Source organism: Triturus cristatus, chromosome 6, assembly GCF_964204655.1.
Source record: "Triturus cristatus chromosome 6, aTriCri1.1, whole genome shotgun sequence".
Taxonomy (NCBI): Eukaryota; Metazoa; Chordata; class Amphibia; order Caudata; family Salamandridae; genus Triturus; species Triturus cristatus.
Window position 1 is genome coordinate 892,417,451 of NC_140589.1, and position 27,430 is coordinate 892,444,880.

At 46.4% G+C, this 27,430-nt stretch overlaps 2 protein-coding genes across 2 annotated transcripts in view; one reads left to right on the forward strand and one right to left on the reverse strand.

Annotated features, from left to right (window-relative positions):
* TFB1M (transcription factor B1, mitochondrial) overlaps positions 1 to 27,430 on the forward strand; it is a 437,604-nt gene that overhangs the window by 290,148 nt on the left and 120,026 nt on the right. The window lies entirely within an intron of this gene.
* CLDN20 (claudin 20) overlaps positions 1,337 to 27,430 on the reverse strand; it is a 52,219-nt gene continuing 26,125 nt past the window's right edge. The window contains exon 2 of the mRNA XM_085609282.1: positions 1,337 to 2,600. Within this exon, the coding sequence (XP_085465408.1) occupies positions 1,839 to 2,504 (666 nt within the window). The 5' untranslated portion in view covers positions 2,505 to 2,600 and the 3' untranslated portion in view covers positions 1,337 to 1,838. The remainder of the gene's footprint in view (positions 2,601 to 27,430) is intronic.

Consider the following 27,430-nt stretch of genomic DNA (forward strand, 5'->3'; position numbering starts at 1 on the left):
GTACTTTCCCCTAGGTGATTGTTTGTGTTCAGGTTGAGAACGGGAAGCTCACAACACCCCGATGGTTCATATGTAAGAGAAGAGGTTTCACCAAAAGGAAAAGTATGTTCTCGGAAGTCACACAAAAAAAGTTTACAAGTTCAAATGTGCTTGAATATCAGATGTCTGCATGCAGAAATGTATTCCTACAGAAAGGACCATGTATGTAATCACTCATGGGAAACTGAAAATAATGTACATTCCCAGGAGTACTCCACAAATTCTTCGTGAATTTCTAAAACGCCAGAGAGATTTATTCCAAATATAGGAGTAAACTTATTAGAGTATCTTTTTTCTAGGCAACATTTTTTGTGAATCAGGCATATAGAGATAAAAGTCCAGGGCTCGAGTCGTGGGTACACGCAGGTACAGTGCGTCCCCCCACTCTTTTCACAGGGTGGACGCCGTCCCCCTGCCAAGAAGCTGGGCCCCACAGAAATATGCTGAACGTGTCCCGGTGTGAATTTCAGACACCGGGACACGTTCAGCACGTGACGTCATGGGGTCATTTGCATATTGTCAGTCCCCCCACTTCTTGTTATAGGACTTGTGCCCTGTAAAAGTCGAGCAGAAGGAATTATTGAACTGTTTAAATATTCGGAAAAAGGTGACCCTGTTAATCCATGTAGATAGTTATACAGTTGACATAGCATGGCTTATGGACCAGGAAATCTGTTTGCAATGCACTCTTGAAAGCATCATGTGTTGTTTAGTCTTACAGCAAACCAAAATGTAGCTAAAAAAACAATATTTCAAAAGTTATGTTAAGGCCCAATTAGGTCTCCTATTTTGAATTGTGTCGATGTGCGTTCAGTATACCAGATTTTATTTCTAAGTGTGCCTCACAGTAATGCACTTTAATTCATGGGGAAAAAAATAATTTACACAAACAGTAAAGTTAAATGTCAGGAACACCAGAAGAATAACATTTCAATATAAAGGTGCAAGAACATCAAATGTTTGTGGAAACATGCTTGAACTGTGTCCTTTACTAGGAAAATCTTGCAGGTTCACGGGGGTGCAATCCTAATACTTGGAATGTTATTGTGGGGCTGCAGGGTGGATCTGGCTTCTAAGCACGGCTTGTGAACATGGCGGGAGAGTGCAATTTATCATTTGAAAAGTAATGAGTGAAGACAATGGCATTATATTAAGGTTGCAACTCTCTAAAGTCTTTTCCTGAACTTTGTGTTTGTTAATGATAGCTACTTAATTTTGCAATCATATATCTGATTAATACCTAATGTGCATTTTTGACCTTCAAATTGATCACATTGAATGTTACAGATTAACGTTCTGACTTTGTGGCCAAGAAATCTAAACTAACATAAAGCTTTTGTGGTTTAATTTTTGTCTCAGCACAGATGCTTTACAATGTCGGTGCACTGTTCATGTCCTAACATATCTTTTTTTGTAAATTAAAATACATATGTATGGGTGCATGTCTGTATTTACACATTTATACAAATATAAGTACAAATAAATATTTTACTTTAAATCAAAGGCACCCACCTTCATCTGTTCTCTTTTTCCCCTCGCTTGTCTTACATGTAGCAGCAGCTTTATTGAAAAATATGCAGGACAATATGTACCAGGTTCGTTGGTTCTCTCTAGATTTATCTTTAGATACAAATGCATGAGCGAAAAATATATCTTCACAACATTTAAGTAAATCTTTTGCATGAATGTTTTTGAAATAAAAAAAGTGTTATATCAATATATAATTTTTGATATTTAGCGATATTTAAAGTAAGCAAAGCCACAGCATACAGATCCTCCACTTGTCCGGGTCCTTGTGTTTACACATAGTCCTGCAGGTTGTAACCTACGTTGCCATTTTCTGGGGGTTGCGTGGCTGGTTGAGGTTGTTTCTTAGAGTTGCATCTCCAGTCTTCTTGCTGCTTCCTGAGGCAAGACGTGCAGAAAATCAGACCTGCAGCAAGTAGGAACCCTGCGGAAACAAATCCCATGTACACCGCTCCACCTGGTTCATTCTTGTTGCTCTCTGGGACCATTGGGTCCAAAAAACTGGAAATGATCTCCCTGGTGTACCATGATGTTGGTATCAGGCCGAAGACCCCCGCCAGGACGAAGCAGATGCCCCCAGCAAAGGCAGTTAGACTTTTTGTTTCCCGGTCCCCTCCCAACCTAGTACACTTCATGCCAGCAGCTGAGATGAAGATGCCAAAAGCTGCTAGGACGCAGGAGAGCACCATGGTGGTCCGCGCCACCTGGATGTAAACAGGGAGGGACAGGAGGGAGTACTTCACAGTGCAGCTGAACATCCCCGTGCTGAACCACGTGCAGTCCATCCAGAGCCCCTGCATCTGAGTGATGGCCGTGATGATGCTGGCACCCGTGTCCGCGTTGACCTTCCAGTTGGGCATCAAGGTGGCGGCGATGGCTCCAAAGGCACCGAGGAAGGCAAGCAGGAAGGCGAAGATCTGCAGCCCCGCCGAGGCCATGGGGATTATCTGTGGTCACCGCCTGCCTGCTGCCCACTCCTCTCCGATGGAAACGCAGGCACCTGCTGTCGCTGATTGCTTTCAAGGCAAAGAGGTCTGTGAGGAGCGGGATGAAAGCGGTGGGGAGAGGAGGGGGGGGCCGGGGAAAGAAAGGACGAAAAAAAAAGGAGTCAGAAAACGAAGATGAACAGATTGAGTCAAAAATCAGAGCGACAGTCGCTAAAAGAGCGTCCAAACGCACCCCTTAAATTAATGCGGAGTGGCGAACAACAGCTGAGCATCGAACAGCTCCCTGGCGCCTGTGGGTTTTTTTTTCTTCAATTTTGCATTCACAAATGATTTCCCCAAGCCAATATTTATAGAGATGGGATATATGTAGAAACCCTCCACCTACCCAGCCCTCGAACGCACACACCTCCCCTACATTTAATTGCCACGCTATTATGATAGAAATCAAGTGCATTAAGCGAGTGACAGCTTGCGGCGCGCGTGCTCATTCGGTATTACGTGGGTTTTGTTTCGGAGCAGGGCTATCTTGAGAGCTGAGGTGGCGCGAGGGGCACGCAGCCGCCGACATGAAAGAAGGCCAGCCGGAGTCCGCGGAGGGGCTCGGCGTTTCTTCAGAAACAAATCGATAACCTGCGTGCCTGGCGTTGCAGGCAGCCCAAGACATTAGCAGGTAGTGCACGCACAACACAAGCCGTGCGCGTGCTGCGGACGAGGGGGCGGCGGATCCCGTGGAGATGCATGCCTTATGCTCTGAATTTCTGCAGCGCTGGGTTATTTTTTAAAAGGTTGACACATTTTGGAAACACTCCAAATGTCATTATGCCTCTATTTCTATTCTCCATTTGTCAGTTAAGGGACCGACATTGGCATTTACTCTTAGTTCAGGTACCTTCAACAGAGCCTCAGTGGGATGGGGAAAACAGAGGCCCATTTTACGCCTACACCCCCACCTCCAAATGTACCATTTTATAATATACATGGTAAAGGAGAAGTACGTTTATTTTGCAGAGAAGGATTCATGAACGCTTTGAACCACATTGTTTACACGGAAAGCTCTTGCTCAACCTTGAAGGCAGCAGTGTAACCATATATTGACTTTCAACTATTACTTTCTAAGAATATAGTTCTCAAATTCATCTCATCATTTTATTTAGATTTGGTTTTTATTGCACTTAAAAGCAGCAACAGTCATCCGATGATTCCTCTGCTACTTGATAGCTCTCAAAACAGCAAATGAGATTACTGGAAATTAAGGCTGTAGCCAGAAAAGTGAGCTAGGCCAACTCCTGTGCATGTGAGGCCTGAGCAGTGTATAGGCCGCCAAGAAGTTGGCCTCTACCTGCCCTGAAATGTTGGAAAGTTAAACACACTTGGCACAGCATAATATCTTGCAGCGGGCAACTGTAGTTGAAAAATCTCATAAACCCCTTCGAGCTTCCATTTAACTGGCACCTGCTGCTTCTTTGGGAAATTATCCACTTTATTTCTTCAGTGTGCTTTTTAGGTCTCGCCTGACCCAGCGCATGCGCTGGTCTGGCGAGACTTTTTGAGAGGGCTCCAAAAAGTGCTACCAGGCCAGCCTAGAGCTACAGTGCATGTGCGCGGGCGCGCACACCGTGCTTTTCCACGATTACTTTCACTTTTGCGGACGCACGGCCGCTTTGATGTTTGATCGCGATCACTTTCGCGGCTGCACGGCCGCTTGGCTTAGCCAATAGGTCTCGCTTTTTGGACCTTATAAGTATTTAGTTATGCAACTGTGGCATGGCTAAACACTTATAAGGTCCCAAAGGCGAGACCTATTGGCTATGCCAATGCTTGTTAAATATATTGGAGGTGGGTGAAAGCTGTTTGATGTATTGCAGGAGTTGAATGTTGATGATTTCCTGCCGGGACTGTTTGCCACCACAAAGTTCTCCAAACTAGCCGAAAGCTTGGAAATGTATTTGAAAATGTACCATTGGCAAGTTACACGAAAGTCATAAGATTATTAAATGACAGCCCTCTGGCCTGCTCAGACCTTCATCTTCAAGATGGAAAAGGGATCGACAAAGCTTCAGTGAAGCGCTAACCATCTAGGCCTTGGGCGGTGACAGAAAACTCATGTGTCTTGTGAGGTGGTCTGTCTCATGCCCATTGTCTACGTCCTTAGGTTTCCCTGCTCCTGCCCTGTAGTATATGATGTGGTGGGTGTTCTGTGAAGATCAGGTACACCAGAGGACTGAGCAGGGAAAACACCAAAACCTTAATGAGTAAGTGCAATTAACTACAGGCCTTCGCCAGTCATCAGCTGCAACATGGTCATCATCAGAAGAGCCAGGCCTCTGAACGTTGAAACCTCAAAACATTTCTCAGTGCTAAGAATTTAATGAGACATAAGCAATTCAACCATAGAAAAAGAAAAACAACTTGACTGGAGTCGAGAACAGCAAACAGCCACAACCACCATCATCAAACCATCAAACAGCCACAACCAGCAACTCACAAAGAGACAAAAGACCTGTATTATCAGCTCTGGGGAGGTGGATTGTGGTGGTGTTACAGCTCTTACTTTATAGGATCTGTGGATGGCTTTTGACACAATCTGATGAAGGCCCCCCAATATTTGTGGGAATATTGGCAGAATAATTGGACAGTCTGCCAAGAGCTCCAGAAAGGAGGAGTACCAGGGCTGCAACATCCAAAGCGGTAATGTCAAGATCACTTTCAACTCTGTAAGCCTGCGCCCAAACACCTGCGTATCACGAGAAATGACCAAAAAGCATAGTAATTTCCTCCAGACCAATCCAGAAGAATAACGGCAGTCACTAAACTTCCTGATCGGGTCTTCAGCAGAAATACCTCTGTAACTGAGCTGTCAACCAGGAAGCAAACTGGAATATACTGAACGGTTCTCAAACCTCGTTCAGGGTCTTGAAAACCTGACCATCCAGATGCCATATGCTGTTGTCATACAGATTTCCTGAGTACCAGTCCCCCACCATGTTGCATGGTCCCGGGAGATTATCTGCCTTTGGCGATCTCCTCTGGTGGAGACAGAACTCCCACAGTGCCCGGACCAATTCTCCTAAGGGCTTAAAATCTTGTTCCCCTCCACTCTGTTTATATACCTGACCACAGTCAGATTAACCATGAGTGGGAGAACTGTGTGAGAAGTTGGTCTGGTATATGCTGTCCACTAGTTATAGTGGGCACCTTGCACCAGTCCAAACGACCCTTATTGATGATTAGGTTAAAGACAACCTTTATTGAAAGCTATCCTATTGGTAGCTATGGAAAGCAGCCTTCAGGCTAAGTCTCGAAGGAATGTAAAGCAGCTTGGTTTACCAGATTATAACCTCCTGAATGACCAAATGAAAGGAGAACCACACAAGGTATATATATAAAATATATGTATTTATTACTAAACACTCTCTACTAACCTCTTTATGAGATTAGAGAACAAGGCACACAATATTAAAGCACTAGAACAACAGTAAATAGCACAATATACAGTGGGCTCCGGTGGGGAGATCAAACCATTTACTAAGAAAGTGGTATAACAACCACGACTTGACTAGACACAGTGCCTAGCGCACGTAGAATCGCTGGGACCCCAAGAAACCACCCAAGGTAGTGACACAGGAGACCCACGGGGGACGCGTGCAGTGTGATAATACAGGCGCAAGCTCCATACAATCCTATGGGAAAGTCGCGGTTGGAATTTTAAAGATTAAGGACACTTAGGAGAGGACTTGGAGCAAACCCTTTCAAACATAGAAGGTTCTAAGGCCAGCACCCATGTGAGCACTGGAGTACTCGTGTTACCTAACCCAGGGAAGCTGGGTGCATAGTGATGTCAGTAATCTTCGTCATTTTCAGTGGCGTGATGCTGCAAAGTGCTGCTGCCGGGAAGATGAAAAGTGTCCGTTGTGATCCAAGCCTGGATCGGAGCTGAGAAGAACCTGAAAGCTTAGGGGACAGAGTCTGGGTCACTTCACATTGACCAGGGGCTCGGTAGACGAATGCCCACCGATATCGGATGTTTCAGGTGAGATGAGGTGAAGCTTGACTCTGCAGCTACGGGGACCAGGAGACGTCGACGATGACCAAAGTCCGCAGCCGAGCTGTCCCACAAAGGATGTCGAGTGCTGGGGGGTCAGTGTCCGGATTGGAGACCAACAAGCCTTGGAAACTGCAACCCACGCGGTCAGAGAAAAGATGCTTCGGTGTGGACCAGCAAGGTCCTGGTGACTCCCCAAGCGATGGAGAGTCAGGGCACGTCTGGAGCAAACAGGAAAGCCCACTGAAAGTTAAAGTTCCCTCCGCAGGGACCCACAGGTCGACGGACCAGGGATCGCGAAGGGACCTCGAGAGGGATCACAAAATACCAGCCCACGGAACACTCGTGGAGTGTAGGCCGGTAATCTTCGGTGGAATCACTGCTCGGGGTCTGGACTACAAGTAGCCCAAAGTACAGCCTCAGGGATCGCCAAAAAGCATATGCTGCTGCAAATGTGCACGGTGTCCAGGGGTACGGGATGCATGGTCCCCGCGAGGGCTGCGGGTCTCAGGTTTGCTGAGAGCACTAGTCGACCTCGGGGAAGCTTAGGAACCCACCTCCTGTGTTGCTAAATGTTCGGGGTCCTTCAGGAGCTGCGTAGATGCAAACCGGTCAGATGCGCTTTAGGTGCCTGCCTTGCAGGGGAGTAACTCCTTTACTCCAAGGGAGATTCTTCGGTCATCCAACGTAGTGTAGATAGTTGAAGTACTTGGTTTCTATAGCAGAGTTTCGTCCGGGCAAATCCAAAGTCCTGTACCCAGGGGTTCCTACTTTATCCCCCAAGGACGGGGTGGGACAAACTCTGGGGACCCACCTATGGGAGGATCAGGACAGAGGGGTGGCTACACGCATGTCCTTTGCCCAGTTTCGCGCCAGAGCAGGGGCTTATAGCCCCTGCAACCGGTTTGAGCTGGACTATGCACAGGGACAACAAATGTGCCCCCAGTGGAGACATCAAAGCACCCTCAGAGTGCACCCACCCAGCCCCAATACACTAAAGCCTGTTTGGGAGGTGGTAACGCCTCCCTGTGACAGGAAACCTATTGTCCAACCTTCCCCTGCCGGAGTTTCATCCAGCAGCAGGAGGGCAAACTCATGTCTGTGGCTGGCAGCATCCATTTTGTGATGCCAGGGTCTGTGAAGTTGGTACCGGGTGTACCGGTGCTGTCATATTTCTCCCTCTAGTAGGGTGGAATCATACCTACCACACCAGTTACTGGCGTGGAGGTATGATTCCAAGGTGTTTGACACCAAACACGACATGTTTCCATGCAGCCGTTTTAAAGTTAGCATTTACCGCAAGGTTATAATGCACTTAAGTATATATGGTTTGCCTGCATCACAAACAACTCCGGAAAATAGATTCCGAAGGCTGCAGAGGGGCTCTGCTCATGCATGGGCACCCTCTCACATAAAACCCAGCACCCTGCCTTCTGGATTGATAAGGCCTGCCATAGGGGTGACTGATAGGTTTTTATATGCAGTGATAAGGATAGATATAGTGAACCTATATCTAAGTAAGGGGTGCAGGCACCACCCTACACAGGTTGCTGTAGCAGACCTGTTGTGTCATTACCATATACTAGGGACTGATAAGGGTATCCCAGAATCCAATTTGGAGTGTACCTAAAGTACATGAACAACCAATTTAGGGAGAAAGCAGATAGACTGGGTTCCTGATTAGCAGGATCCCAGTCAAACTAAGTCGAAAACCAGGCAAAAAGTGGGGGTAACCATGCAGTCAGATTCCACCTTCCTACAAACTGCACATCTGATCCTGTTTTTTTTTTACCAAGCTCTAGACCGCAGAGGAGCCTGCAAGAAGCTCTAAGCAGTTTATGTGCATTGACAACTTTCTCTTGGACCATATTCCTCCAGTCGAGAAGATGCCGTGCCTGGTACCCCAAACCCAGATACTTGCATCTGAATCTAATAGTAAATCTGGGGACATAGGAAAAATAGCTTGTTCTTTCCAGGTGTCTATATGGCTGAACTACCAATTTATTAATTCTTTCTCTCTAGATCTGAAGGAACCATCTCTGAATATTCTAGACCTCTCTGTAAGTGCCTTCTTTAAATGCTGGCGAACTCTGAAGTAAAAGGTTCCCAGAAAGATTAGTTGAATGAAAGATGGTCCACCAGTCTTGCTAAACACCGGATGGATTACATTCAGTTTTGAGTCTGGAAGTAAAATGCTGGCGAACTCTGATGTAAAAGGTTCCCAGAAAGATCAGTTGAATGAAAGATGGTCCACCAGTCTTGCTAAACACCGGATGGATTACATTCAGTTTTGAGCCTGGAAGTAAAAGAATCTCCCTATCTGAATTTCTTAAAACCCCAGAAATTCAATTATTTTTGAAATCTGACTTCTCTACATTAGTGATGAAACGTAATGTTTGAACCACTTCTATGGCTGTCTGTACTTGTCTCAGCAAGAGATTCTTTTCCTGGCCTAGAAATATAATATTGTCCAAAAATACCACCATCCTCAGTCCCTGAGGCCCGACAGCTGCCACTGACAGTTTTAACAGTTTGTTGATACACTAGGCAGTGGAGGATAAAAAAATGGTAGGGATTTGACTAAGCTTCCTTCAAATCTAATTGCAGCATTCAGTTCACTGGTAAGAGAATATTTCTGAGACTATTATCACTCTCCATTTTGAAATATCTACAAAGAACAAACTGGTTGAGATCCTTTAGATTTATTAATGGCCAAAACGTTTTGCATTGCTTACAAACCCTTTGGCATGTACCAAACAAGGCTCATCTGATAGAGACATCTAGCCGAAGATTCCTTACCTTTGAATTTACCAGGAATCAGACTGGATCCGGAAGATTTATCTTCGAGCAATATCCTTGCGTGTTGGTAGGTGGTGTCAGTTGGCTCCACATGACGTTCTCTCCACCATTGTGACGTCGGTGCCCCCTAAATAGGCTCCACCTCAACGCGCTGACTTCAGTTTTTTTCTTTCAGTGCCAGTTAGCGCAGATCCATGAAGAGAGCTACCCTCTGTCACTTTTTGACAGGCCCTTTTCAATGTTTTGCAATTATTTTTTGGTCTGTATAATGTCCAAGAAGGCATCCAAATTCAAGCCGTATGGTGACTGTCACCATGCCATGTTGGTAACAGAGCCACACTTGGTGTGCCTTTGTGTCTGGAGGGCAACCATAATTCAAAGTCGTGCTCCGTCGGCCGGGCCATGACTCCGAAAGCTTTGAGGGAGCGGTCCCTAAAGCTACTTGCTCTCCAGCGCTTGGCACTGCATCGTCTGACCCTGAGGTCTTGTTCTCGGTCCCAGTCAAGAGAAAGGTCTGGGCACTGTTCTGGGAGCCCTAAGTCTTCGTCCTCACACTCGAAGTCTTTGAGTCAGTCAAGTAAGAAGCACAAAAAGCACAAGAAGTCGAAGCATGCGTCGACTTTTACCCATTGGTCTGCTGATGTGACGGAGGAGTCTCGGTGTTCTAGGCCTTGTTCTGCTGAACCTGCACCTGGGTCTGCTCCGTGCTTTCCCAGAGCGACCCCCACCCAACTCAAGGAATTTTATGATGCAGTGTGCCTCATATTTGGACGACCTGGCCCTGCTGGCGTGCCTTCAGGCCCCGCAGGCTCAGAGAGTGCTCCATCGTGTTTTGCCCCGGCATCTCCAGGGTCGATGACCCCCCATGGATCTGCTAATAGATCTGGACCAATGCTATTCATGCCACTGCGACCTTCCCCATCGCTGGCCCCAACAATGAGACTGCCAATGCCGGCGACTCCCACTGGCAGCGCTAGACCCATTCTTTTCCCCGACTGCCCGGAGCTGGATCGGCACCTACTGCTGACTCTGGCTCCGACAGCACTCTTTGGTCCTAGGTTGGTTTCTCAGCTTTATTTTGAAGGGCTAGGAATGGAGGAAGATTGGGAGGGGTGGCTGGACCCTTTAGAAGACCAGCCTGAACACAAAATGGACTAGTATGAGGAATTGGGTGAAGACAGTGGAATGGGCACCTCTCCATATTCTGGCTTGCTTTCTACCCCTACCGTGGCTACGGAGGAGTGAGCTTCCTATGCTATGGTGGTGAGAAGGGCAGCTGAGGTCCTGGAACTTGATCTTACTTCGGTGGAAGTCAAGACTAACAACTTGACTGAGGTCTTGCAGACAGTTGTCTCTTGCTCGGAACTACTCCTTCCATTCAATGAAGTCTTGACTAATGTCCTTCTGTGAACCTGGTCCAAACCCAGCACAGGGGCTCCTGTGAATAGGATAATCGCCGCCACCACCCAAATTTCAACATCAGCTCCCCTACCCCCGAGAGCTTAATGGTCCAAGCCTCTACCTCACAAGGTGCATACCCTTCTACACCTAAGGACAGGGAATCGAAGAGGCTGGATAGTTAGGGTAAGAAAATCTTTTTTACCGCCAGCCTTGCATTGCAGTCGGTGAACACTGCATGCCTATAGGGCCGTTATTCCCACTCTGTGGAAAACGCTTTGCCAAGTGTTGCCACAGGTCCCAGCATCAGTGGAATCTCTCCGACATGGTTCAGATCTTGGAGGGACCTGCACAGGACCTGCATGAGTGGCTCACCAACCGCAACGAGGTCACGGGCAGACCCCTCTCCCTTCCCTAACCAGATCATACAGTAGTGACAGATGTGTCACTCCTGGGATGGGGCGGCCATTTGGGATAGGTGGAGATCAGAGGACTCTGGTCTCCGGCAGAATCTGGACTCCACATCAACTTGCTGGGGCTCCGAGTGATTCGTTTGGCATTCAAAGTCTTTCTTTCTTCAATAAAGGGAAAGCTGGTTCAGTTGTTCACGGACAACACTACCGCCATGTGGTACTGCAACAAACAGGGTGGGGTGAGGTCATGGCCCCTTTGTCAAGAGGCCCGCGTCTCTGGAAATGGCTGGAACAGCTAGGCATATCCCTAGTGGTTTAACATCTGGCAGGCTCTCTGAACGCCAGGGCAGAAAAACTCAGCTGTGGATTCCTAGCGGATCATGAATAGCGTTTCCATTCAGAGGTGGCGCAAGGTCTCTTTCAGCGGTGGGGAGAGCCTTGGTGAGATCTGTTCGTCTCAGCAGAGAATGCGCCACATCAGCATTTTTGCACCCTGGGATTTCCAAGGAGGCTCTCACTTGGAGTCACTTTTCGTCTTGAGTGGAGCTCAGGCCTCCTTTGCGCCTTTACGTCCATACCACTCCTGCCCAGAGTGCTCAAACAGATCAGGAGCAACCAGGCCCAAGTCATTCTTGTGGCTCCGTACTGAGCATCAATCCTCCAATCGTGCTGCCCCTTCAGGAGGATCTTCTGTCACAGCAACAGGGAAGGGTCCTCTACCCGAACCTGTCAACTTTACGCCTTCTTGCATGTAGATTGAGCGGTGGCAAATGATAGCATTCACCCTTCCTCTCGAAGTTTGCAATGTTATGTTGGCTGCCAGGCAGCCCTCCATCAAGATTGTGTATGCCTGCTGGTGGAACAAATTTGTAAAATATTGTACAGAACTATCTATTGATCCTCTTACTGCTTCCCTCTCTCAGGTCTTACTCTTTATTCTGACCCTTACTCAGCAGGGCTTTGCTCAGGCACTCTCAAAGGGTACCTTTCAGCCCTGTCTGCCTTTCTGAGGCTGCCAGACCTACTCTCCTTATTTAAATCTCCTACTGTAAATAGATTTCTAAGAGGGGTTGTACATATGTTTCCACCTGCCCCTTTCCTCATGCCTCAGTGGGACCTTAATTTGGTTCTCACATTCTTGATATGTGCTCCGTTCGAACCCTTGCACAACTGCCCCCATCCGGCTGCTTACCATCAAAACAGCCTTTTTAGTGGCAATAACATCTGCCAGGAGGGTGAGAGTATTGCAGGCTCTGTCATGAAAGTCGCATTACCTGGCCATCTTTCCTGACAAGTTAGTGACTTGCACTGGAGCCTCTTTCTTACCAAAAGTGGTTACACCATTCCACGTCGGGCAATCTGTCACTCTGTATACTTTCTCCGCTCCTCCACACCCCCTCTAAAGAAGAAGGGCGACTCCACCCTCTGGACCCTAAATGAACGCTGTTATTCTACCCTGACTGCACAAAAGTGTTCCGGGTGGATGACCAACTCTTCGTGGGGTACGTGGGAGCGAAGCAGAGTCGTGCGGTGCAGAAATGGACAATCTCTCTCGATGGGTTGTACTTTGAATCAAAATCTGCTATGCTCTGCCCATAAAGCAGCCTCCTGAAAACTTAAGGGCTCATTCTACCAGAGTAAGGCTGCTACCGTGGTGTTGCAACATTTGTCAGGCAGTAACATGGGCGTCTCTGATCACATTCACTAAGCACTACTGCCTGGATGGTCAAGTCCGCAGGGGATGGCTTTTTTGGCCGCTCTGACCTGCAGGACATTCTGGTCTAACTTGTCCAGCAGCTCCTCCACAGGGGTTGGTATTGCTTGGATATATATTCAGAGGTAAGGACTTTGCAACTAGATGTCTCTATCAGATGGAAAAGTTACTTAACTTCGGTAACACCTTATCTGGTGGAGACATTATCTAACTTCAGATCCTTTACCAACCCACCCGGCCTCCCCATGCTGCGAACAGGTTCTTAGGGTCAGGGCTGTTCCCTTTCAGGGCCCTAGTTGTTCAGAAAAACACCAATGTCGGTGCACTTCATGTCTGCCAAGGTGGCACCTATATAGGTGATGCAGAATTCACAACAGGGGGGGGACGCCAACGTCACGTGGAGCCGGCTGACACCACATACCAGCACGCAAGGGTATTGCTCAAAGAAAAATCTTCCGGATCCAGTCTGACGCCTGGGAAATTTAAAGGTAAGGAATCTGCGACTAGCTCATGTCCCTTCCAGATAAGGTGTTACCAGAGATAAATAACTTGTCCTATAGCTCCTCCTGCAGCAAATCTTAGACCTCCGTGGAAAGAAAGTCTCCCCCTCCTGAGAGAGCTGGTTTGAAGTAGGAAACCTGGTCTGTACTGGTATGGCATAAAATTTCATATGGAAACCCCAGACTGTTTCAAGCACCCAAGGATCGCTTGAAATTATTTCCTGATTTTGTGCTAAAAGGGCTAACCTGCCACCCCACTTTCAGAAGAGCGGGTGGGGGGAGAACTCTTACTTTGAACTCCCCTCCTCCTCCACTTGTCTTCTGTCGGTGCATCCTCCCCTGCTTTCTGAGAAGAACATCGGCAGGGTATATCTGTACTGTTGGTTGTTGAAGTAGGATCTAAAGTAGGTAGTACGGCCGGCGCAACAACCTCTGCATCCGCCAACCATGGGAGGCACCCGACCAAACACCCTCATCAATAAGTGAGCTTTATGCAGTGAAGCAAAAGCTTGCTCATAACGTCCAATCTCCATAATAAAGTAATCTCCTACTAGAGGTGCCCAATTTAGGATATATGGTCAGTAAGAGTACTTTGCTCCTTTTGGATGACAGGCTGGCATTAGCATGCCCCAAAAAGCCCTCTAAGCCCAGAGGTTCAGCAGTGTTCTTTGCCTGCTCAGTCGCACACATCATTCTTGTTAATGTACCCAAGGTGTCGAACATCTTCTTCTGGCATGATGATCAGGCTCTATCCAAACTCCTTCTTGGATACCTAACCACTCCACTCAAAAAGGTGACAATCTTGGCATCCAGGACCCGGTCATAGCTGCTATATCTATAGTAACTAGTCTAGGGCATTCAGCCCTCCTTCTGGACCCCATGGCTCTGTCATTTGAATTCCTTATTCTGAACTTTATGTAGTCATCCACAAAAAGTGTGGGGGGGGGGGAATACTTAATGGAATTCAGGTGTTGTAACAAACTCCGGTCAAACATGGAATAATCTTCCGCATACATAATTAGCGTCTGTGGCTTGTTAACCAATTTTAATCATATACAGGGTTTAATGGCATCATCATCCGTATAATGCGCATCATTACCTTATAAGTCATCAGAGGAACGGATCTTGCAAAATGTCATTTAGCTTCTTGTATGGTTCGTCATATGCACCCATATTTGGATCCTGCCATAGGGACTTTAAGCCTTTTTTTGTATTTCAGATTTGAACTGCTAACATCCGCATCATGCTCACACCCATAAGGATTCTCAATAATCAACATACACTTATTTTTCAATTTTTTTTCCCCTTGGGAGCACATACACGGGTACTTGTTATTGCAATCATCACTAAGGGGCTTATGTATGAACAAGCCCTTTTGCAATTCCTTAAATGCAATCGCAAAATAGGGAATCGCAAAATTTGCGATTCCTTATTTTGCAAAGGGGGTTTTGTTTGCAATATTGCACACTGCTAATTTGCGATCGCAAACGCTGAAATTCTGCGAATTTCGGCTTTTGCGATCGCAAATTGGCTTCATACATATGGCCCTGAGTTGCCAATATCGGTAGCCACATTTTTAAGAGGAGACCGCTTTATTTATTGAGTTGACCACAGAATTATAAAAAAAATCCCAGCGGTTTCTCTTGAATACCTCATCCTCTGTTTCCTCATCACCACTGTTAGAATATTTATTCTTATTAATAATGACAATATTGTCATACATAGGGAGTAGAACACCCACAAATTGTAATTTCAAATAAGTAACTTCTTTATAAGCAACATGCGCAATTGTTTATATTGACCTTTTTTGGCGACAACAAGTAACACTCTTTACATATAATTTTTACTCGTAATTCAATCTTTGTTAAAAGCAGATTTCACTATAAACGAGTGCTGACATCGGTTGAAAGAGACACTCGTATGCAGCCATATTTCATAAATCGCTTGACTCCCGAATGCTTGAACAAACAAAATGTCAATTATCAGACATTCAGTTACATGCTGCACTCACCCTAGAAGACAGGGAAACATTTATTTAAATAAATAGACACACCAGTCTTGCCTGAAAATGAAATGCATAACTGCAAATACAGTCTAAACAAAATACAACAGACAAAGGACCAAAGACCGCTAACTCCGAGGAAAAACAGGACCGACATGCACTTGACTCAGACAGCAAGAAAACCGGATGTGGGTTATGGATTGCCCTATTTATGGTGCTTAGAGTATTTCTTCTTACTTCCTGCCCAGGGAAGCAGGATTGTGGAAATAATTGTATTTTAAAAGTGCTACTTAAATAATCAGCAGGACAAGAGACTGTATAATATGTTGGGCAATTTGTCTTGTACTAAAATTAAGATACGTGTCAGTCATCTATGCGTTTTGAGGTGTATTAAGTGATAGTTCAAATTGTAACATGATGATTGATTCGTAGCTGCCCGCTTCAAAGAGATATAATTACATTGTGTGCTTTTATTTTGCAATACCCCCTAATACGATTAATTAGTAAGCAATTTTAACTCATTGCCTAACCAGTTACACCCCATTATAATTGCTAATGGAACTATATGCCACATTACAAAATCCTGACTACACCTTTAGTAATTTAGTGATAATCTGGATATTGTGTTTTTGTCTGACTTGCAATCCCTTTAAAAATATTTTTAGGTCAATCGGATGCTACCAATGTTTTTAGGTTTCGCAGGTCTAGCGCTGGAGAGCTCATGTGCTCCTCGCTCTGCAAGGGCTTTTTGTAATCAATACGCTTTCCGAAGGGGACTTTAAGACCCGCCCCTTCTTCCCATTGGCTTGTGTCATAGCTTAGGCTAAACGCTGGCTTTCTATTGTGAAGGAGGCTTTTTAGTTCCTCCTTATTACCGCCCTGTCCACTTTTGGCCCCGCCCACCTGGTCTGGATCTTTCACTTGCGGTGTTACACAGTGGGCTTCATTAGTCATTAGGCACTATGTTTTTTCAGTCAGTCCCATCCAGCCCTCCATCTCCACCGCACTCTGATACCCCCCGCGCCAGTTTGCTGTATTCCAGTTTGAAGCAGACCAAGGTCATTCAATATTCTGAACTCCGTTGTGTGTTTGACTTGCTCCGCACGGAGATAAGCGCTGTGCGAGCTCGGGACTTCCTTCAAAATCCCTGCAAAAGTCTTACTAGTTTGTGTGCACCGTTTTTTGTTTTGCTCTTTCTTCTTGTTATACATTCTAAAAAAGTGTGTTTTTACGGATCTTTGCTTTGTTGCACGTGCCCTTTTGCCCGCGCGCGCACGCCTCACAGCACACACCTCTCGTTCACACATTTCTACTGCTCTTTGCCTGTCTTTGCTTTTTAGTTTATCTCTGTGGCCAACCTTGGGGTGGCCATTCCGAGCCTGAGGTACGGTTGATATTTGATAGAGGGTGATGTAAACAAGATCAGAGGGTTAGTTCTGGGTGAGCTGGGATTTGCCTGCACGAGGGTTTGAGCCGGATGGTTTTCGTTGAGGCGAGTAGACCGTAAGGGATTGAAAGCCCCCTCCCCCGGATGTTCATTTGCACACATCTTGCCACCTGCTGGTCCGTGGAGCAGTCTTCGGGGAGATGTGTGGATGGTAGAAAGCGCTGTCAGTGCGCTCGATGGAAGAGACGGACACTGACGACAGGAAGATTTCTAGGGGGGATTGAAGCCTTTGAAAAGCTCTGGAAAGGTTCTGAGACTTCGGCTGTCGTCTTCCCAGATGCCCGTTACCACCACCCCCGCCCCTTTCCTGCTGCCGACTTTGAAATACATACAGCGAGAGCCCTTGCTCTCTTAGGCAATGTCCTGCCCACCCTCATATTTTCTTTGTATGTATCTCTTCATTGCTCATTCTTTTTCCCCCTATGTGTACTGTCTCCATCACCCTTATTTCCCATCCCTCTTTTAAACTGGTTTTCTTTCGTCTCTTTATTATCTTTTCTTTTTTGTACTGTTGTTTCCTTATCTTGTAGAGTGAAGTAGTAAAGGTAAAAAAATAAACGTAAAGCGGGATGATACAAGACATATGGGTAACAAAGAAAGGGAAGAGGAGGTGAGGGGTAACCCTCTTAGAAAGTGATAATGCCTTTTATTTATGTTTTAAAAACCAACACATAAATAAAAGGCATTGTCATTTACAATGCCAAGAGCTCAAACTGTTGCAAATGCGAGACCTATTGCATTGCAAATGCTGGTTTTAAATATACATTGATCAGGCTTTTCAGTGTCCAGAGGAGTTTCACTCGCCCACCACATGCTTTTGGTTGTTTAATATATCATTCCTCATCACAACATGGGAATTTCAATTCAAGCTCTCACGGCTGATATATCATTCCGCCATCCAGGTAGTGCATTAATTGGAATGGAAGGGAGACTATATTACATCAAAAAAGTACATTGTCATCATGATGCTTGTTTGCTTGAATTATTTATCCCTTTGCGCATTCAATTTAGAAAGCAATCCTTCTTTGCTACGTATTCCCAGGATTGGCAAGGTCATCGAGGAAGGCTTAAAAGTAATAAACAACATTTGGGCATGCAACACATGTAAGAGCATTTGTGAATGCCTATATTTACAGGCGTTGACACATTAAAGCTGGATCTTTTGGTTTTACCATTGCTTTTTATAACTGTTTTTTGATTTCATGATTGTAGTTTTAAATATGAAATGTCCTGTGTCTAGTGCTAAATTGATATTCCAGCAGGTTCTTCAATAATAATTGCTGCAATGCGTTTGGAAAACTTTTTTTTAAAACAGTCTGGTAATCTGGGACCGGTTGACTGAGTGTCTGAAAAGTTTCGTCCATCATCTCTTTGTGTTTGCTTTGTTCACCCTAAGTTGGCAGGGTATGCCCAGACGTGGGTCCTTTGCTCACTTTGCCACTGAATTCAAGCTAGCCTGGCTGATGAGGGCTGTTCGCCCGAAACCTGTCCCAGGATGCTTGAAGCTTGTTTGTGGTCCATGACATGGCTTGGCAGTTTGGGCTGGACTGTGCCCGTGAGGCAAAGGGTCAAGACTGATTTGCATATAGCTGTGTCTGAACTGGGCTGGCAAAGTGAGCTAAAGAACGATGATGGATTCAGCCCAGATCTGTGACGGGGGTGAGTATTTGAAAAGTTTCAGCTCTCCGTCCATTATCTCCTTGTGTTTGCTTTGTTCGCCTTAAGTTGGCAGGGTATGCCCTGACATGGGTCACTTTCGCACTGGATTCAAGCTAGCCTGGCTGTTAGCCCAAAACCGGTCCCAGTATGCTTGTTACCGGTCCAGGGAAGACATGCCTTGGCAGTTCGGGCTGGACTGTTCCCATGAGGCACAGGGTCAAGACTGATTTGCATATAGCTGTGTTTGAAGTGGTGTGGCGAAGTGAGCTAAAGGACGATGATGGATTCAACCCAGATCTGTGACTGGGGGTGAGTGTATGAACAGTTTGAGCGCTCCATCCATCATCTCCTTGTGTTTGCTTTGTTCACCCTATGTTTGCAGGGTATGCCCAGACGTGGGTCCCTTGCTCACATTGCCACTGGATCAAGGTAGCCTGGCTGAAGAGGGTTGTTACCCCGAAACTGATCCCAGGATGCTTGCTTCTGGTCCAGGGAAGACCTGGCTTGGCAGTTCGGGCTGGACTGTTCCCATGAGGGACAGGGTCAAGACTGATTTGCATATGGCTGGGTCTGAACTAGGGTGGTGAAGTAAGCTAAAGAACAATGGTGGATTCAACAGAGATCTACTAGTGACTGGGGGTGAGTGTCTGAGAAGTTTCAGTGCTCTGTCCATCATCTCATTTTGTTTGGTTTGTTCGCCCTAAGTTGGCAGGGTATGCCCAGACGTGGGTCCCTTGCTCACTTTGCCACTGGATCAAGCTAGCCTGGCTGAAGAGGGGTGTTACCCCGAAACCGATCCCAGGATGTTTGTTTCTGGTCCAGGGAAGACCTGGCATGGCAGCTCGGGTTGGACTGTTCCCATGACGGACTGGGTCAAGACTGATTTACATATGGCTGGGTCTGAACTGAGGTGGTGAAGTGAGCTAAAGAACGATGATGGCTTCAACCCAGATCTAATAGTGACGAGGGGTGAGTGCCTAGAAAGTTTCAGTGCTCCGTCCATCATCTCCTTGTGTTTGCTTTGTTCGCCCTAAGTTGGCAGGGTATGTCCAGACGTGGGTCACTTGCTTAAATTGCCACTTAATTCAAGCTAGCCTGAAGGATATGGGGTGTTACCCCGAAACTGATCCCAGGATGCTTGTTTCTGGTCCAGGGAAACCTGGCTTGGCATTTTGGGCTGAACAGTTCCCATGAGGAAAATGGTCAAGACTGATTTGCACATGGCTGGGTCTGAACTGGGGTGGCAAACTGAGCTAAAGAACGATGATGGCTTCAACCCACATCTAATACTGACTGGGGGTGAGTGTCGTAACAGTTTTAGCACTCAATCCATCATCTCCTTGTGTTTGCTTTGTTCACCCTAAGTTTGCAGGGTATGCCCAGACGTGGGTCCCTTGCTCACGTTGCCACTGGATTCAAGCTAGCCTGGCTGATGAGGGGTGTTACCCCGAGACTGATCCCAGGATGCTTGCTTCTGGTCCAGGGAAGACCTGGCTTGGCAGTTCGGGCTGGACTGATCCCATGAGGGACAAGGTCAAGACTGATTTGCACATGGCTGGGTCTGAACTAGGGTGGTGAAGTAAGCGAAAGAAGGATGATAGATTCAACTGAGATCTACTAGTGACTGGGGGTGAGTGTCTGAAAAGTTTCAGTGCTCTGTCCATCATCTCCTTGTGTTTGGTTTGTTTGCCCTAAGTTGGCAGGGTATGCCCAGACCTGGGTCCCTTGCTCACTTTCCACTGGATTCAAGCTAGCCTGGCTGATGAGGGCTGTTATCCCGAAACCGGTCCCAGGATGCTTTTTACTGGTCTGGGGAAGACATGCATTGGCAGTTTGGGCTGGACTGTTCCAATGAGGCACAGGGTCAAGACTGATTTGCATATAGCTGTGTCTGAACTAGGTTGGCGAAGTAAGCTAAAAAACGATGATGGATTCATTATTGGGACTTAGGCTCAATTTCAGCCCGACCATGATGGAGCGCAGGTCAGATACAGCAAATGTATTCATCCCATTCAAAGATTTTACCTTATGACTTTGCTATTTTTTAATGGGGATCAAAATCCTTCAGTGGGGCATGCCTGAAGTTGTATCGAAATATGACACCTCTTTTGCAAAGTCCCTCCAATATCTTTGGAGGTCTTGCAAGTCTAAAAATTATCTAAGAATCACCTTTTCAGACTTATATAAGTCACGTCTCAGGCTCCCAGGATCTCAGGATCAGCAATTAGGGCTAAGGAGTCACTCCAGCACAGGTCATCAGAATGGTCCAGTCCAGTTCCCGTTGGTACTGGTCAACTAGTCTCTTCAGGAACAAGCTTTGGCATAGCCAATAGGTCTCGCTTTTGGGACCTTATAAGTATTTAGTTATGCAACTGTTGCATGGCTAAACACTTATAAGGTCCCAAAAGCGAGACCTATTAGCTATGCCAATGCTTGTTTTAAATTATTTTTCTAACACGAGTAACATGAAACCACTTTTTGCAAACTAAGTTAAGGGGGGCGATGTCCAAGCAGCATGATGCCATACTGCCTTTAATTGTGCCATTACAACGGTTCACAAAACCCCTGTGCTGCTGCTTCCAGAGGAGGCACTGTCTAAATGAGCCGAGTATCAATCCAGTTCGGGTATTTGCAAGTCAGAGTAATTAAGCGAGTCAGAAAGAAACACGTTCTACACAGCCCAGAATACACCGTGGTATTACATGAAAGCTCAGAGCTGTTAAGCTGTCGCCCCATATGTACAGCATCTTCATTTCGAGAAATAATTTATAAATATGATCGCAAAGGCAAGCACAGAATACGAGGGCAAGAGTCCGAAAAGTTCTCTCATCTACTGAACCGCTATCCTAAATTGACCAAATTCAAGATTTTTTAAAACCATATTTAAAGCTGGGTTTCTAGTTTAGAGAAGGCCGAGGGGGTCAGTTCCTGGCTGAGAGAGAGGCTGAACCGTCTCCTGTGTGTGACCCTCAAGACTCGCGATGCTTTGGGTTCGAGATGTTATGGGGCTCAAAGCTCCACATAGTGTAATTTACCCACACATACAAGTTCCGGCCTGCGACTGAAGCCCGCACCTACAGCAAACAAGAGCGAAAGCAGAAGAGCCTGAACACTTTCAAGAATCCGCTTCATGCAAAGAGGATTGCTAGTCCCCGCCATCCCCATCTGCGCTTCAACGAGCACTACGAATCCCTCATCGCGATCGCGATAGCGATCACTCTAAAAGCGAAAGTGAACGCGATCGCGATGACGCACGCTAGGGATGCGCACGCAGTAGTGGGGGGAGGGGTATGGGGGTGAAGGCTGGACAGGAAAGGCAGATGGCTGGGCGAGAAGGGAGGGGGGAATGTGGGGAGCAGCTGTGAGCGTGCACACCATCGTGCACTGTAGCTTGTCGCCAGCACAAAAATGTGGGTAGCATTTTCTAAACCCACCTACTAAATGTCTCGCCAGATCAGCGGATGCGCTGGGTCAGGCGAGACCTAAAAAGGACTGTTGCAACCTGTGGTGTCTCTGTAGCCACAAAGGAAGTCAGCCAACTGACCCTTCAAGTCAAAGTATTTATCCTGGGTACTAGAAGGACTGGGTTCAATTATTCAGGTCTCCTCTCAGGTCACAGACAGCAGGTCCAGTGCTCCTCTGATCTTCCACAGGTCCTGAAAGTGTTGTGACGAGGGTGCATTGGGATGCCATTTTTATGGTTGGCACTAGCTATTCAGACCTTTTGAACAATTCCTGTTTGCCTTTTTGCGGACTTATCTCACATTGCATCTGCCGCCTAAAATGCAAGGTAGGGAACTCTACCTCCCTTCTGCAGAGCTCTTGTGTCTGCATAGAGTGTACCCTCAGGGAAATGAGCAGTCCCCTCCCCTATGTCCACTCCAAACCTATTCTGAGGGTAGCTTCCGCCCCACTGGGTTTTGGAGTCTGCATGGCTAGTGTGAGCCTTGGGAATAAAGGCTTTCCCTGCTTCTCGTTTCTCCTTACAGTTAGCTATGAATGGGTGTGCCTCACCTCATTAACCCCGCCTACATTAGCCTGCCAACAGCTGTCCAACAAGTGCTTGACCTTAATGAGGTGTTGAAACCTTTCCCAGAATAGAGCAATAGCTTGGGCCTAGGTACAAGATCTCCATCAACTTGAAAAGGGTAGAGGTGAGGCCTATAGTCTTTGACTTGCTGTTTTAATTCTTCCTGATCCAGTCTGGTGCCTGGAGATATTTAGGATATGTGGTTTGATAAAGAATTTACTAGAGTGTTACCGAAGGTAAGCAACTTCTTCTTTGGGGTCTAGTCACTGGAGGAGCACGCCAGCTTTAATTGTGCACATGCTCCATTTTTAAATATCAGGCCCTCTAACTTGTGGGCCACAAGGTGTTCTTAGGGGTGACTTATTAATATTTAAAAGCATAATTTTCCGCCTGTCAAAGGGGTCATTTTGTTATTTTGACCGGTTTAACAGCAGGTTTTAGGCTGCTGCAATCACACCACACATGGTAGGTCTGAAGCCATATTTTGCTGGTCAACCCTCTGGATGGCACCATTGGTGCTGCAGGCCATAGGTGGTATTTGAGGCTCTGTGTGTATTTTCTACACCATATACTATGGACTTATAAGCTAGTTTTGCAGTATCCCTTTGTTCTTGTTTTTGTTGGTATAAGCAAGTTTTGCTATTCTCCATTGTTCTTCTTTTTTTGGTCTACAAATCAAGGATGTTACAGTCTTTTATAACTGCTGGAATTGTCCCATTTATAATGGGCAGGTCTACATGTGTGAGCTGCTAAAGTTCTCTGACCTTCTCGGATATCTGAAATGGCTGTTATGAAAATTATATTAAAGACCAATAGACCAATATAGAATAAAAACATAAGTAAGGGACTTGGGGGCAAGTTAAATATGTCATTGCTACAAGGGGAGGCAGGAGCCTGGAACCCCCAGACCTCTTGCGGCTGCCTTGCCTTGCCGCCACGTCACTTGTGCGACCAGAGGCGCTATTTCAGCAGCTTGGGGCTCTCGCAGTGAGGGACCCCATCATTGCTACAGGGGGTGGCAGGAGCCTACAACCCCCAGACCTCCTTGCGGCTGCCTTGCCGCCATGTCACTTGCTCGCCTGGAGGTGCCATTTGAGCAACTCCGGGCTACCGCTGCGTGTGGACGCGCCTGGGCAAAGCCCGGGCAGCCACCTCTGAGCCCGGAAGAGGCTGGGCTGGGCCGGGCCACCCTCCAACCCTTGTGATCTGGGGCGTCTTCTAAGGTATTTTTTAAGGTATTGAGTAATAGTCATTTTGTGTACTGTTTTCCCACTGTGTAATCTGTCATCTGTGCACGCTTCACACTGTGCAAGACCTCCGGGGAGGTCTTTCCAAGCCCCATAATTTATTTGGCAAGTCACGACATTTAAGTTAACGAATACCCCCAGGCATTTTATGAAAACGTGCTGTAAAGTTCCCTAAAGAACGGTTGCTCAAAAGAAATGGGAAAGAGGAAGCAAACCATGGGCTTGCCAGGAGGAGGGAGCACAGCAACTACTTTAGACTCTTTGTTAGCCAGGGCGGCAAACGTTTTGTCAAACGAAATTGCCTTTACTGAAAGGAGACTCTCGTGGGAAATAACTAATCATCCCCAGATTTAATCGCCTTCTATTGACTCTTTGCAAATGGAAGACTCAGGTAAGATGGTACCACTACGATCACTGCTACTGCTATTGATTTGCCAGATGGAGCGGATGCCAACCAAGATAAAGTCACATCTCTGTCCGAACCTCCAGTTAAAAGGAAGAGAGGAGGAGGGAAGAAAAGAGTGCAGATACCTAAGAGGGCTGTTGGTTCAGTCGTTATAGACCAGATGGACTCAAGTCAGATTGTGTCTAATTTGTTACCTAGAATTGAAGATATATTAGTCCCCCTTGGCACCCATCAATTTACGGCTGACAAAGATAGAAGCCTTGCTCCATCAGTCCACTGAGTTGCATTCTCGTCACTTATTTAACAACCTGGAAAAAGCGACTGGGGAGGTGATTGGGGGTGCAGGACCAACACAGTGGGCCGGACCGGCACCCTCATCCCCCTCAACAAGTGGCTGTCAGCTCTTGAATGCCAGAGGGAGCTCACAGTTAATGCAAGGAAATAAAAATCCACCACAGGAGGGTACACAATCACATAGGATCCAGGGAATATCACAAAATAAACCGGAGGAAGGGGCTGTGCGAACGCAGTTCCGCGGAGACCGCTAGATGTCCACAAGATTGACCCCGGTAATAACTCAGCACGATTTACAGGGCCCCAACTCCTCCCGTCTCCCTCAAACGATAGAATGGAGAAGTGATATTCTACATCTGCCCCCAGAGTCAACCCCTTTGGTGGCCGTTTGGTCCATGTCCCACCTGTTAAGCAGGGCACCAGGGAGTCCACAATAGATATGCTACATAAAGTGACATACTGGCTGGACAACTCATTAGTAAATGGTCACCATTTACCACCTCATGTCATAACGGCCAGAAGAGTGGGATGGGTTGAATCCATGATAAATAAAGATAGGGGGTAATTGCATTGTAGTTAATTTAACGCACCCAATGCACACAAAAGCCATGATTCACAGTTATTGTAGGCAAGACTCTAAAACCGGACTTAAGGTCGTCCTGCTTCACTTTTGCTATCCTACAGGGGTACCGCGTCACAGGATCCAGAGTACCAACTTTGGTCTCCTACCAGCAAGGTCACTACAATGCTCAAATGTGAGCATAGCTTTTCCCTTGTGAATAGATTTGCCCCACTGAGGGATTTAGACAATATTGATTGACAATTGGCCCCAACGGAGGGTGGGGCAACTATAGGGTGCCTTCCATTATCTATGTACGTCATAAATACTTCCTTAAAATCTGTCCCCACCCAACCTGGTCCATTGCACCTTAAATTTATATCCTGGAATATTGCGAGACTAAGGGCTAAAAAAGATGAGGAGCCGTGGCTCGCAACAATAAGGTCCTGTCATATTGTCACATTACAAGAAACATGGGATACGTCTGACTCTTTTATCTTGGACGGTTTTACCCCCTTTTATAAAGCTGCTTCCCCTTCTACTGTAGGACGTGCAAAGGGAGGACTGCTTACCCTGATCTCACTTAAATTAACTTGCACGATGAAGTTGTTGCTTTGTCCCTCTCCCCATTTGTTAGCAGTGGAACTAACCTTTTCCAAGCTACCTACGCTGTTGGTAATGAACTTTTATAATTCTTTTTGTAGAGAAAACGATAGCGGGCACATTCCCACACTTGAGGGGTTTTTGGAGCATTATGGAGAGGAGAGTTGCTCCTACTTTGACGTTATTATATTGGGGGATTTTAATGTACATCTTTGTATTTCCAATTGCACTTTAGATAGGGGACCTCGGGACACCTTGGTTCCTTCTGTTTATTTTGAACATTCTGCCCTAGGCTGTCGGTTTGAGAGCTTACTTGCTATAAACAATCTACATTGTCTTGAACATACTGGTGAGACAGAGTCAGTTCCATCTTTTATTGGCAGGGGCTGTTCCTCGACTATGGATTTTATTATGGTATCTGCTCCTCTGCTTCCATGACATATTAAAAGTAAACCCCATTTGGAGCTGCTATAGTGATCATAACCCGTTGATTTTAGAAAGGATGGGGGAGCTGGTCTTCCATGGGGCTGAGAGAAAGAGCCTATCAAATAGGGATTTTAAACCAACAGATCAGGCCCGTAAAATCAGGTGGGGGAAGATAATGCTGGAGGCCCTTTTAGATAAGCTATACATGGAGGGTGCAATAGATATTAAACTGTGTCTTGATAACCATGTTGAGGCCAGTGTGGTAATAGGGGCTATTTGTAACCCTGTAAAGTGGATTGCAGAAAATCTAACTGGGAGAGGAAGCATAGGGGACTCTGAGGGGGAGGGGAATGGTTTGATGCAGACTGCTCTAAATCCCACAAGGCTCTTATGAGTGCTCTAAAACATAAACCCAAGGATCAAGAAAAGATTAAGGCATGTAGGAAAGCCTATAAATTGGCCATAAAACAAAGGAAAGACAAGATTCAGGAACAGGCATGGCATGCTCTGAATCAGGTTAGTGTTCTGTCGAACAGCTCCATATTCTGGAAAATTGAAAACAGTCCTTTTTTCTAGATCAACACTCCATGAGAACAGATTGTGTCATCCCTGCTGAAACATGGGTTAGTCATTTTGAGCAGATTTACAGAGGAGTGGACCTGGAGAACAATGTCACCCCTTCGGAATCCAGTATAGAGACGCGTCCGCTAAACTTTGGGGTAGCTGAGGTCCCGAAAGCCATCATGGATACATCAGGATGAAAAGCCACTGGGCCAGACGGGGTCCCTGCTTTAGAAGGTTGACTCAGGGACATGGGCAAAGATCCTAGCTTGGGTCTTTAATGCAGCAACAACAGGCGGATCACCGCACTCATGGTCCACAGCGGTTATTTTACCCATTTTTGAAAAGGTTGCCAGGGATGACCCTACATGTTACCGCCCAATCTCATTACTAGACTCGGCCCCAAAAATCATGGGGAAGGGGATTTTAGATCGCTTAACAATATGGTTAGACGCAAGCAATGTAATTTCAGACCTGTAATACGGTTTCAGAAAAGGTATGGGGACAGTGTACCAATGCATAAATCTACTTACGATCATCGGCAAATATACACTCGCTAAAAAGGGACGCATGTACACGGCTTTCATGGACTTAACGTCCACTTTCGACCGAGTGAACAGGTCAAAATAATGGCCCTTGCTACTAGAGATTGGAATGGATTTCGATCTGGTGGCTTTCCTGCACAGGTCCCACATACATTTGACTGCCCCGGCCAGATACAATGATAATGGTTCCCTTACAGAATCCTTGGATGTTAAGGGAGAGGTGAGACAGGGATGTATTTTGGCCCCTGACTTGTTTACATTATATATTAACA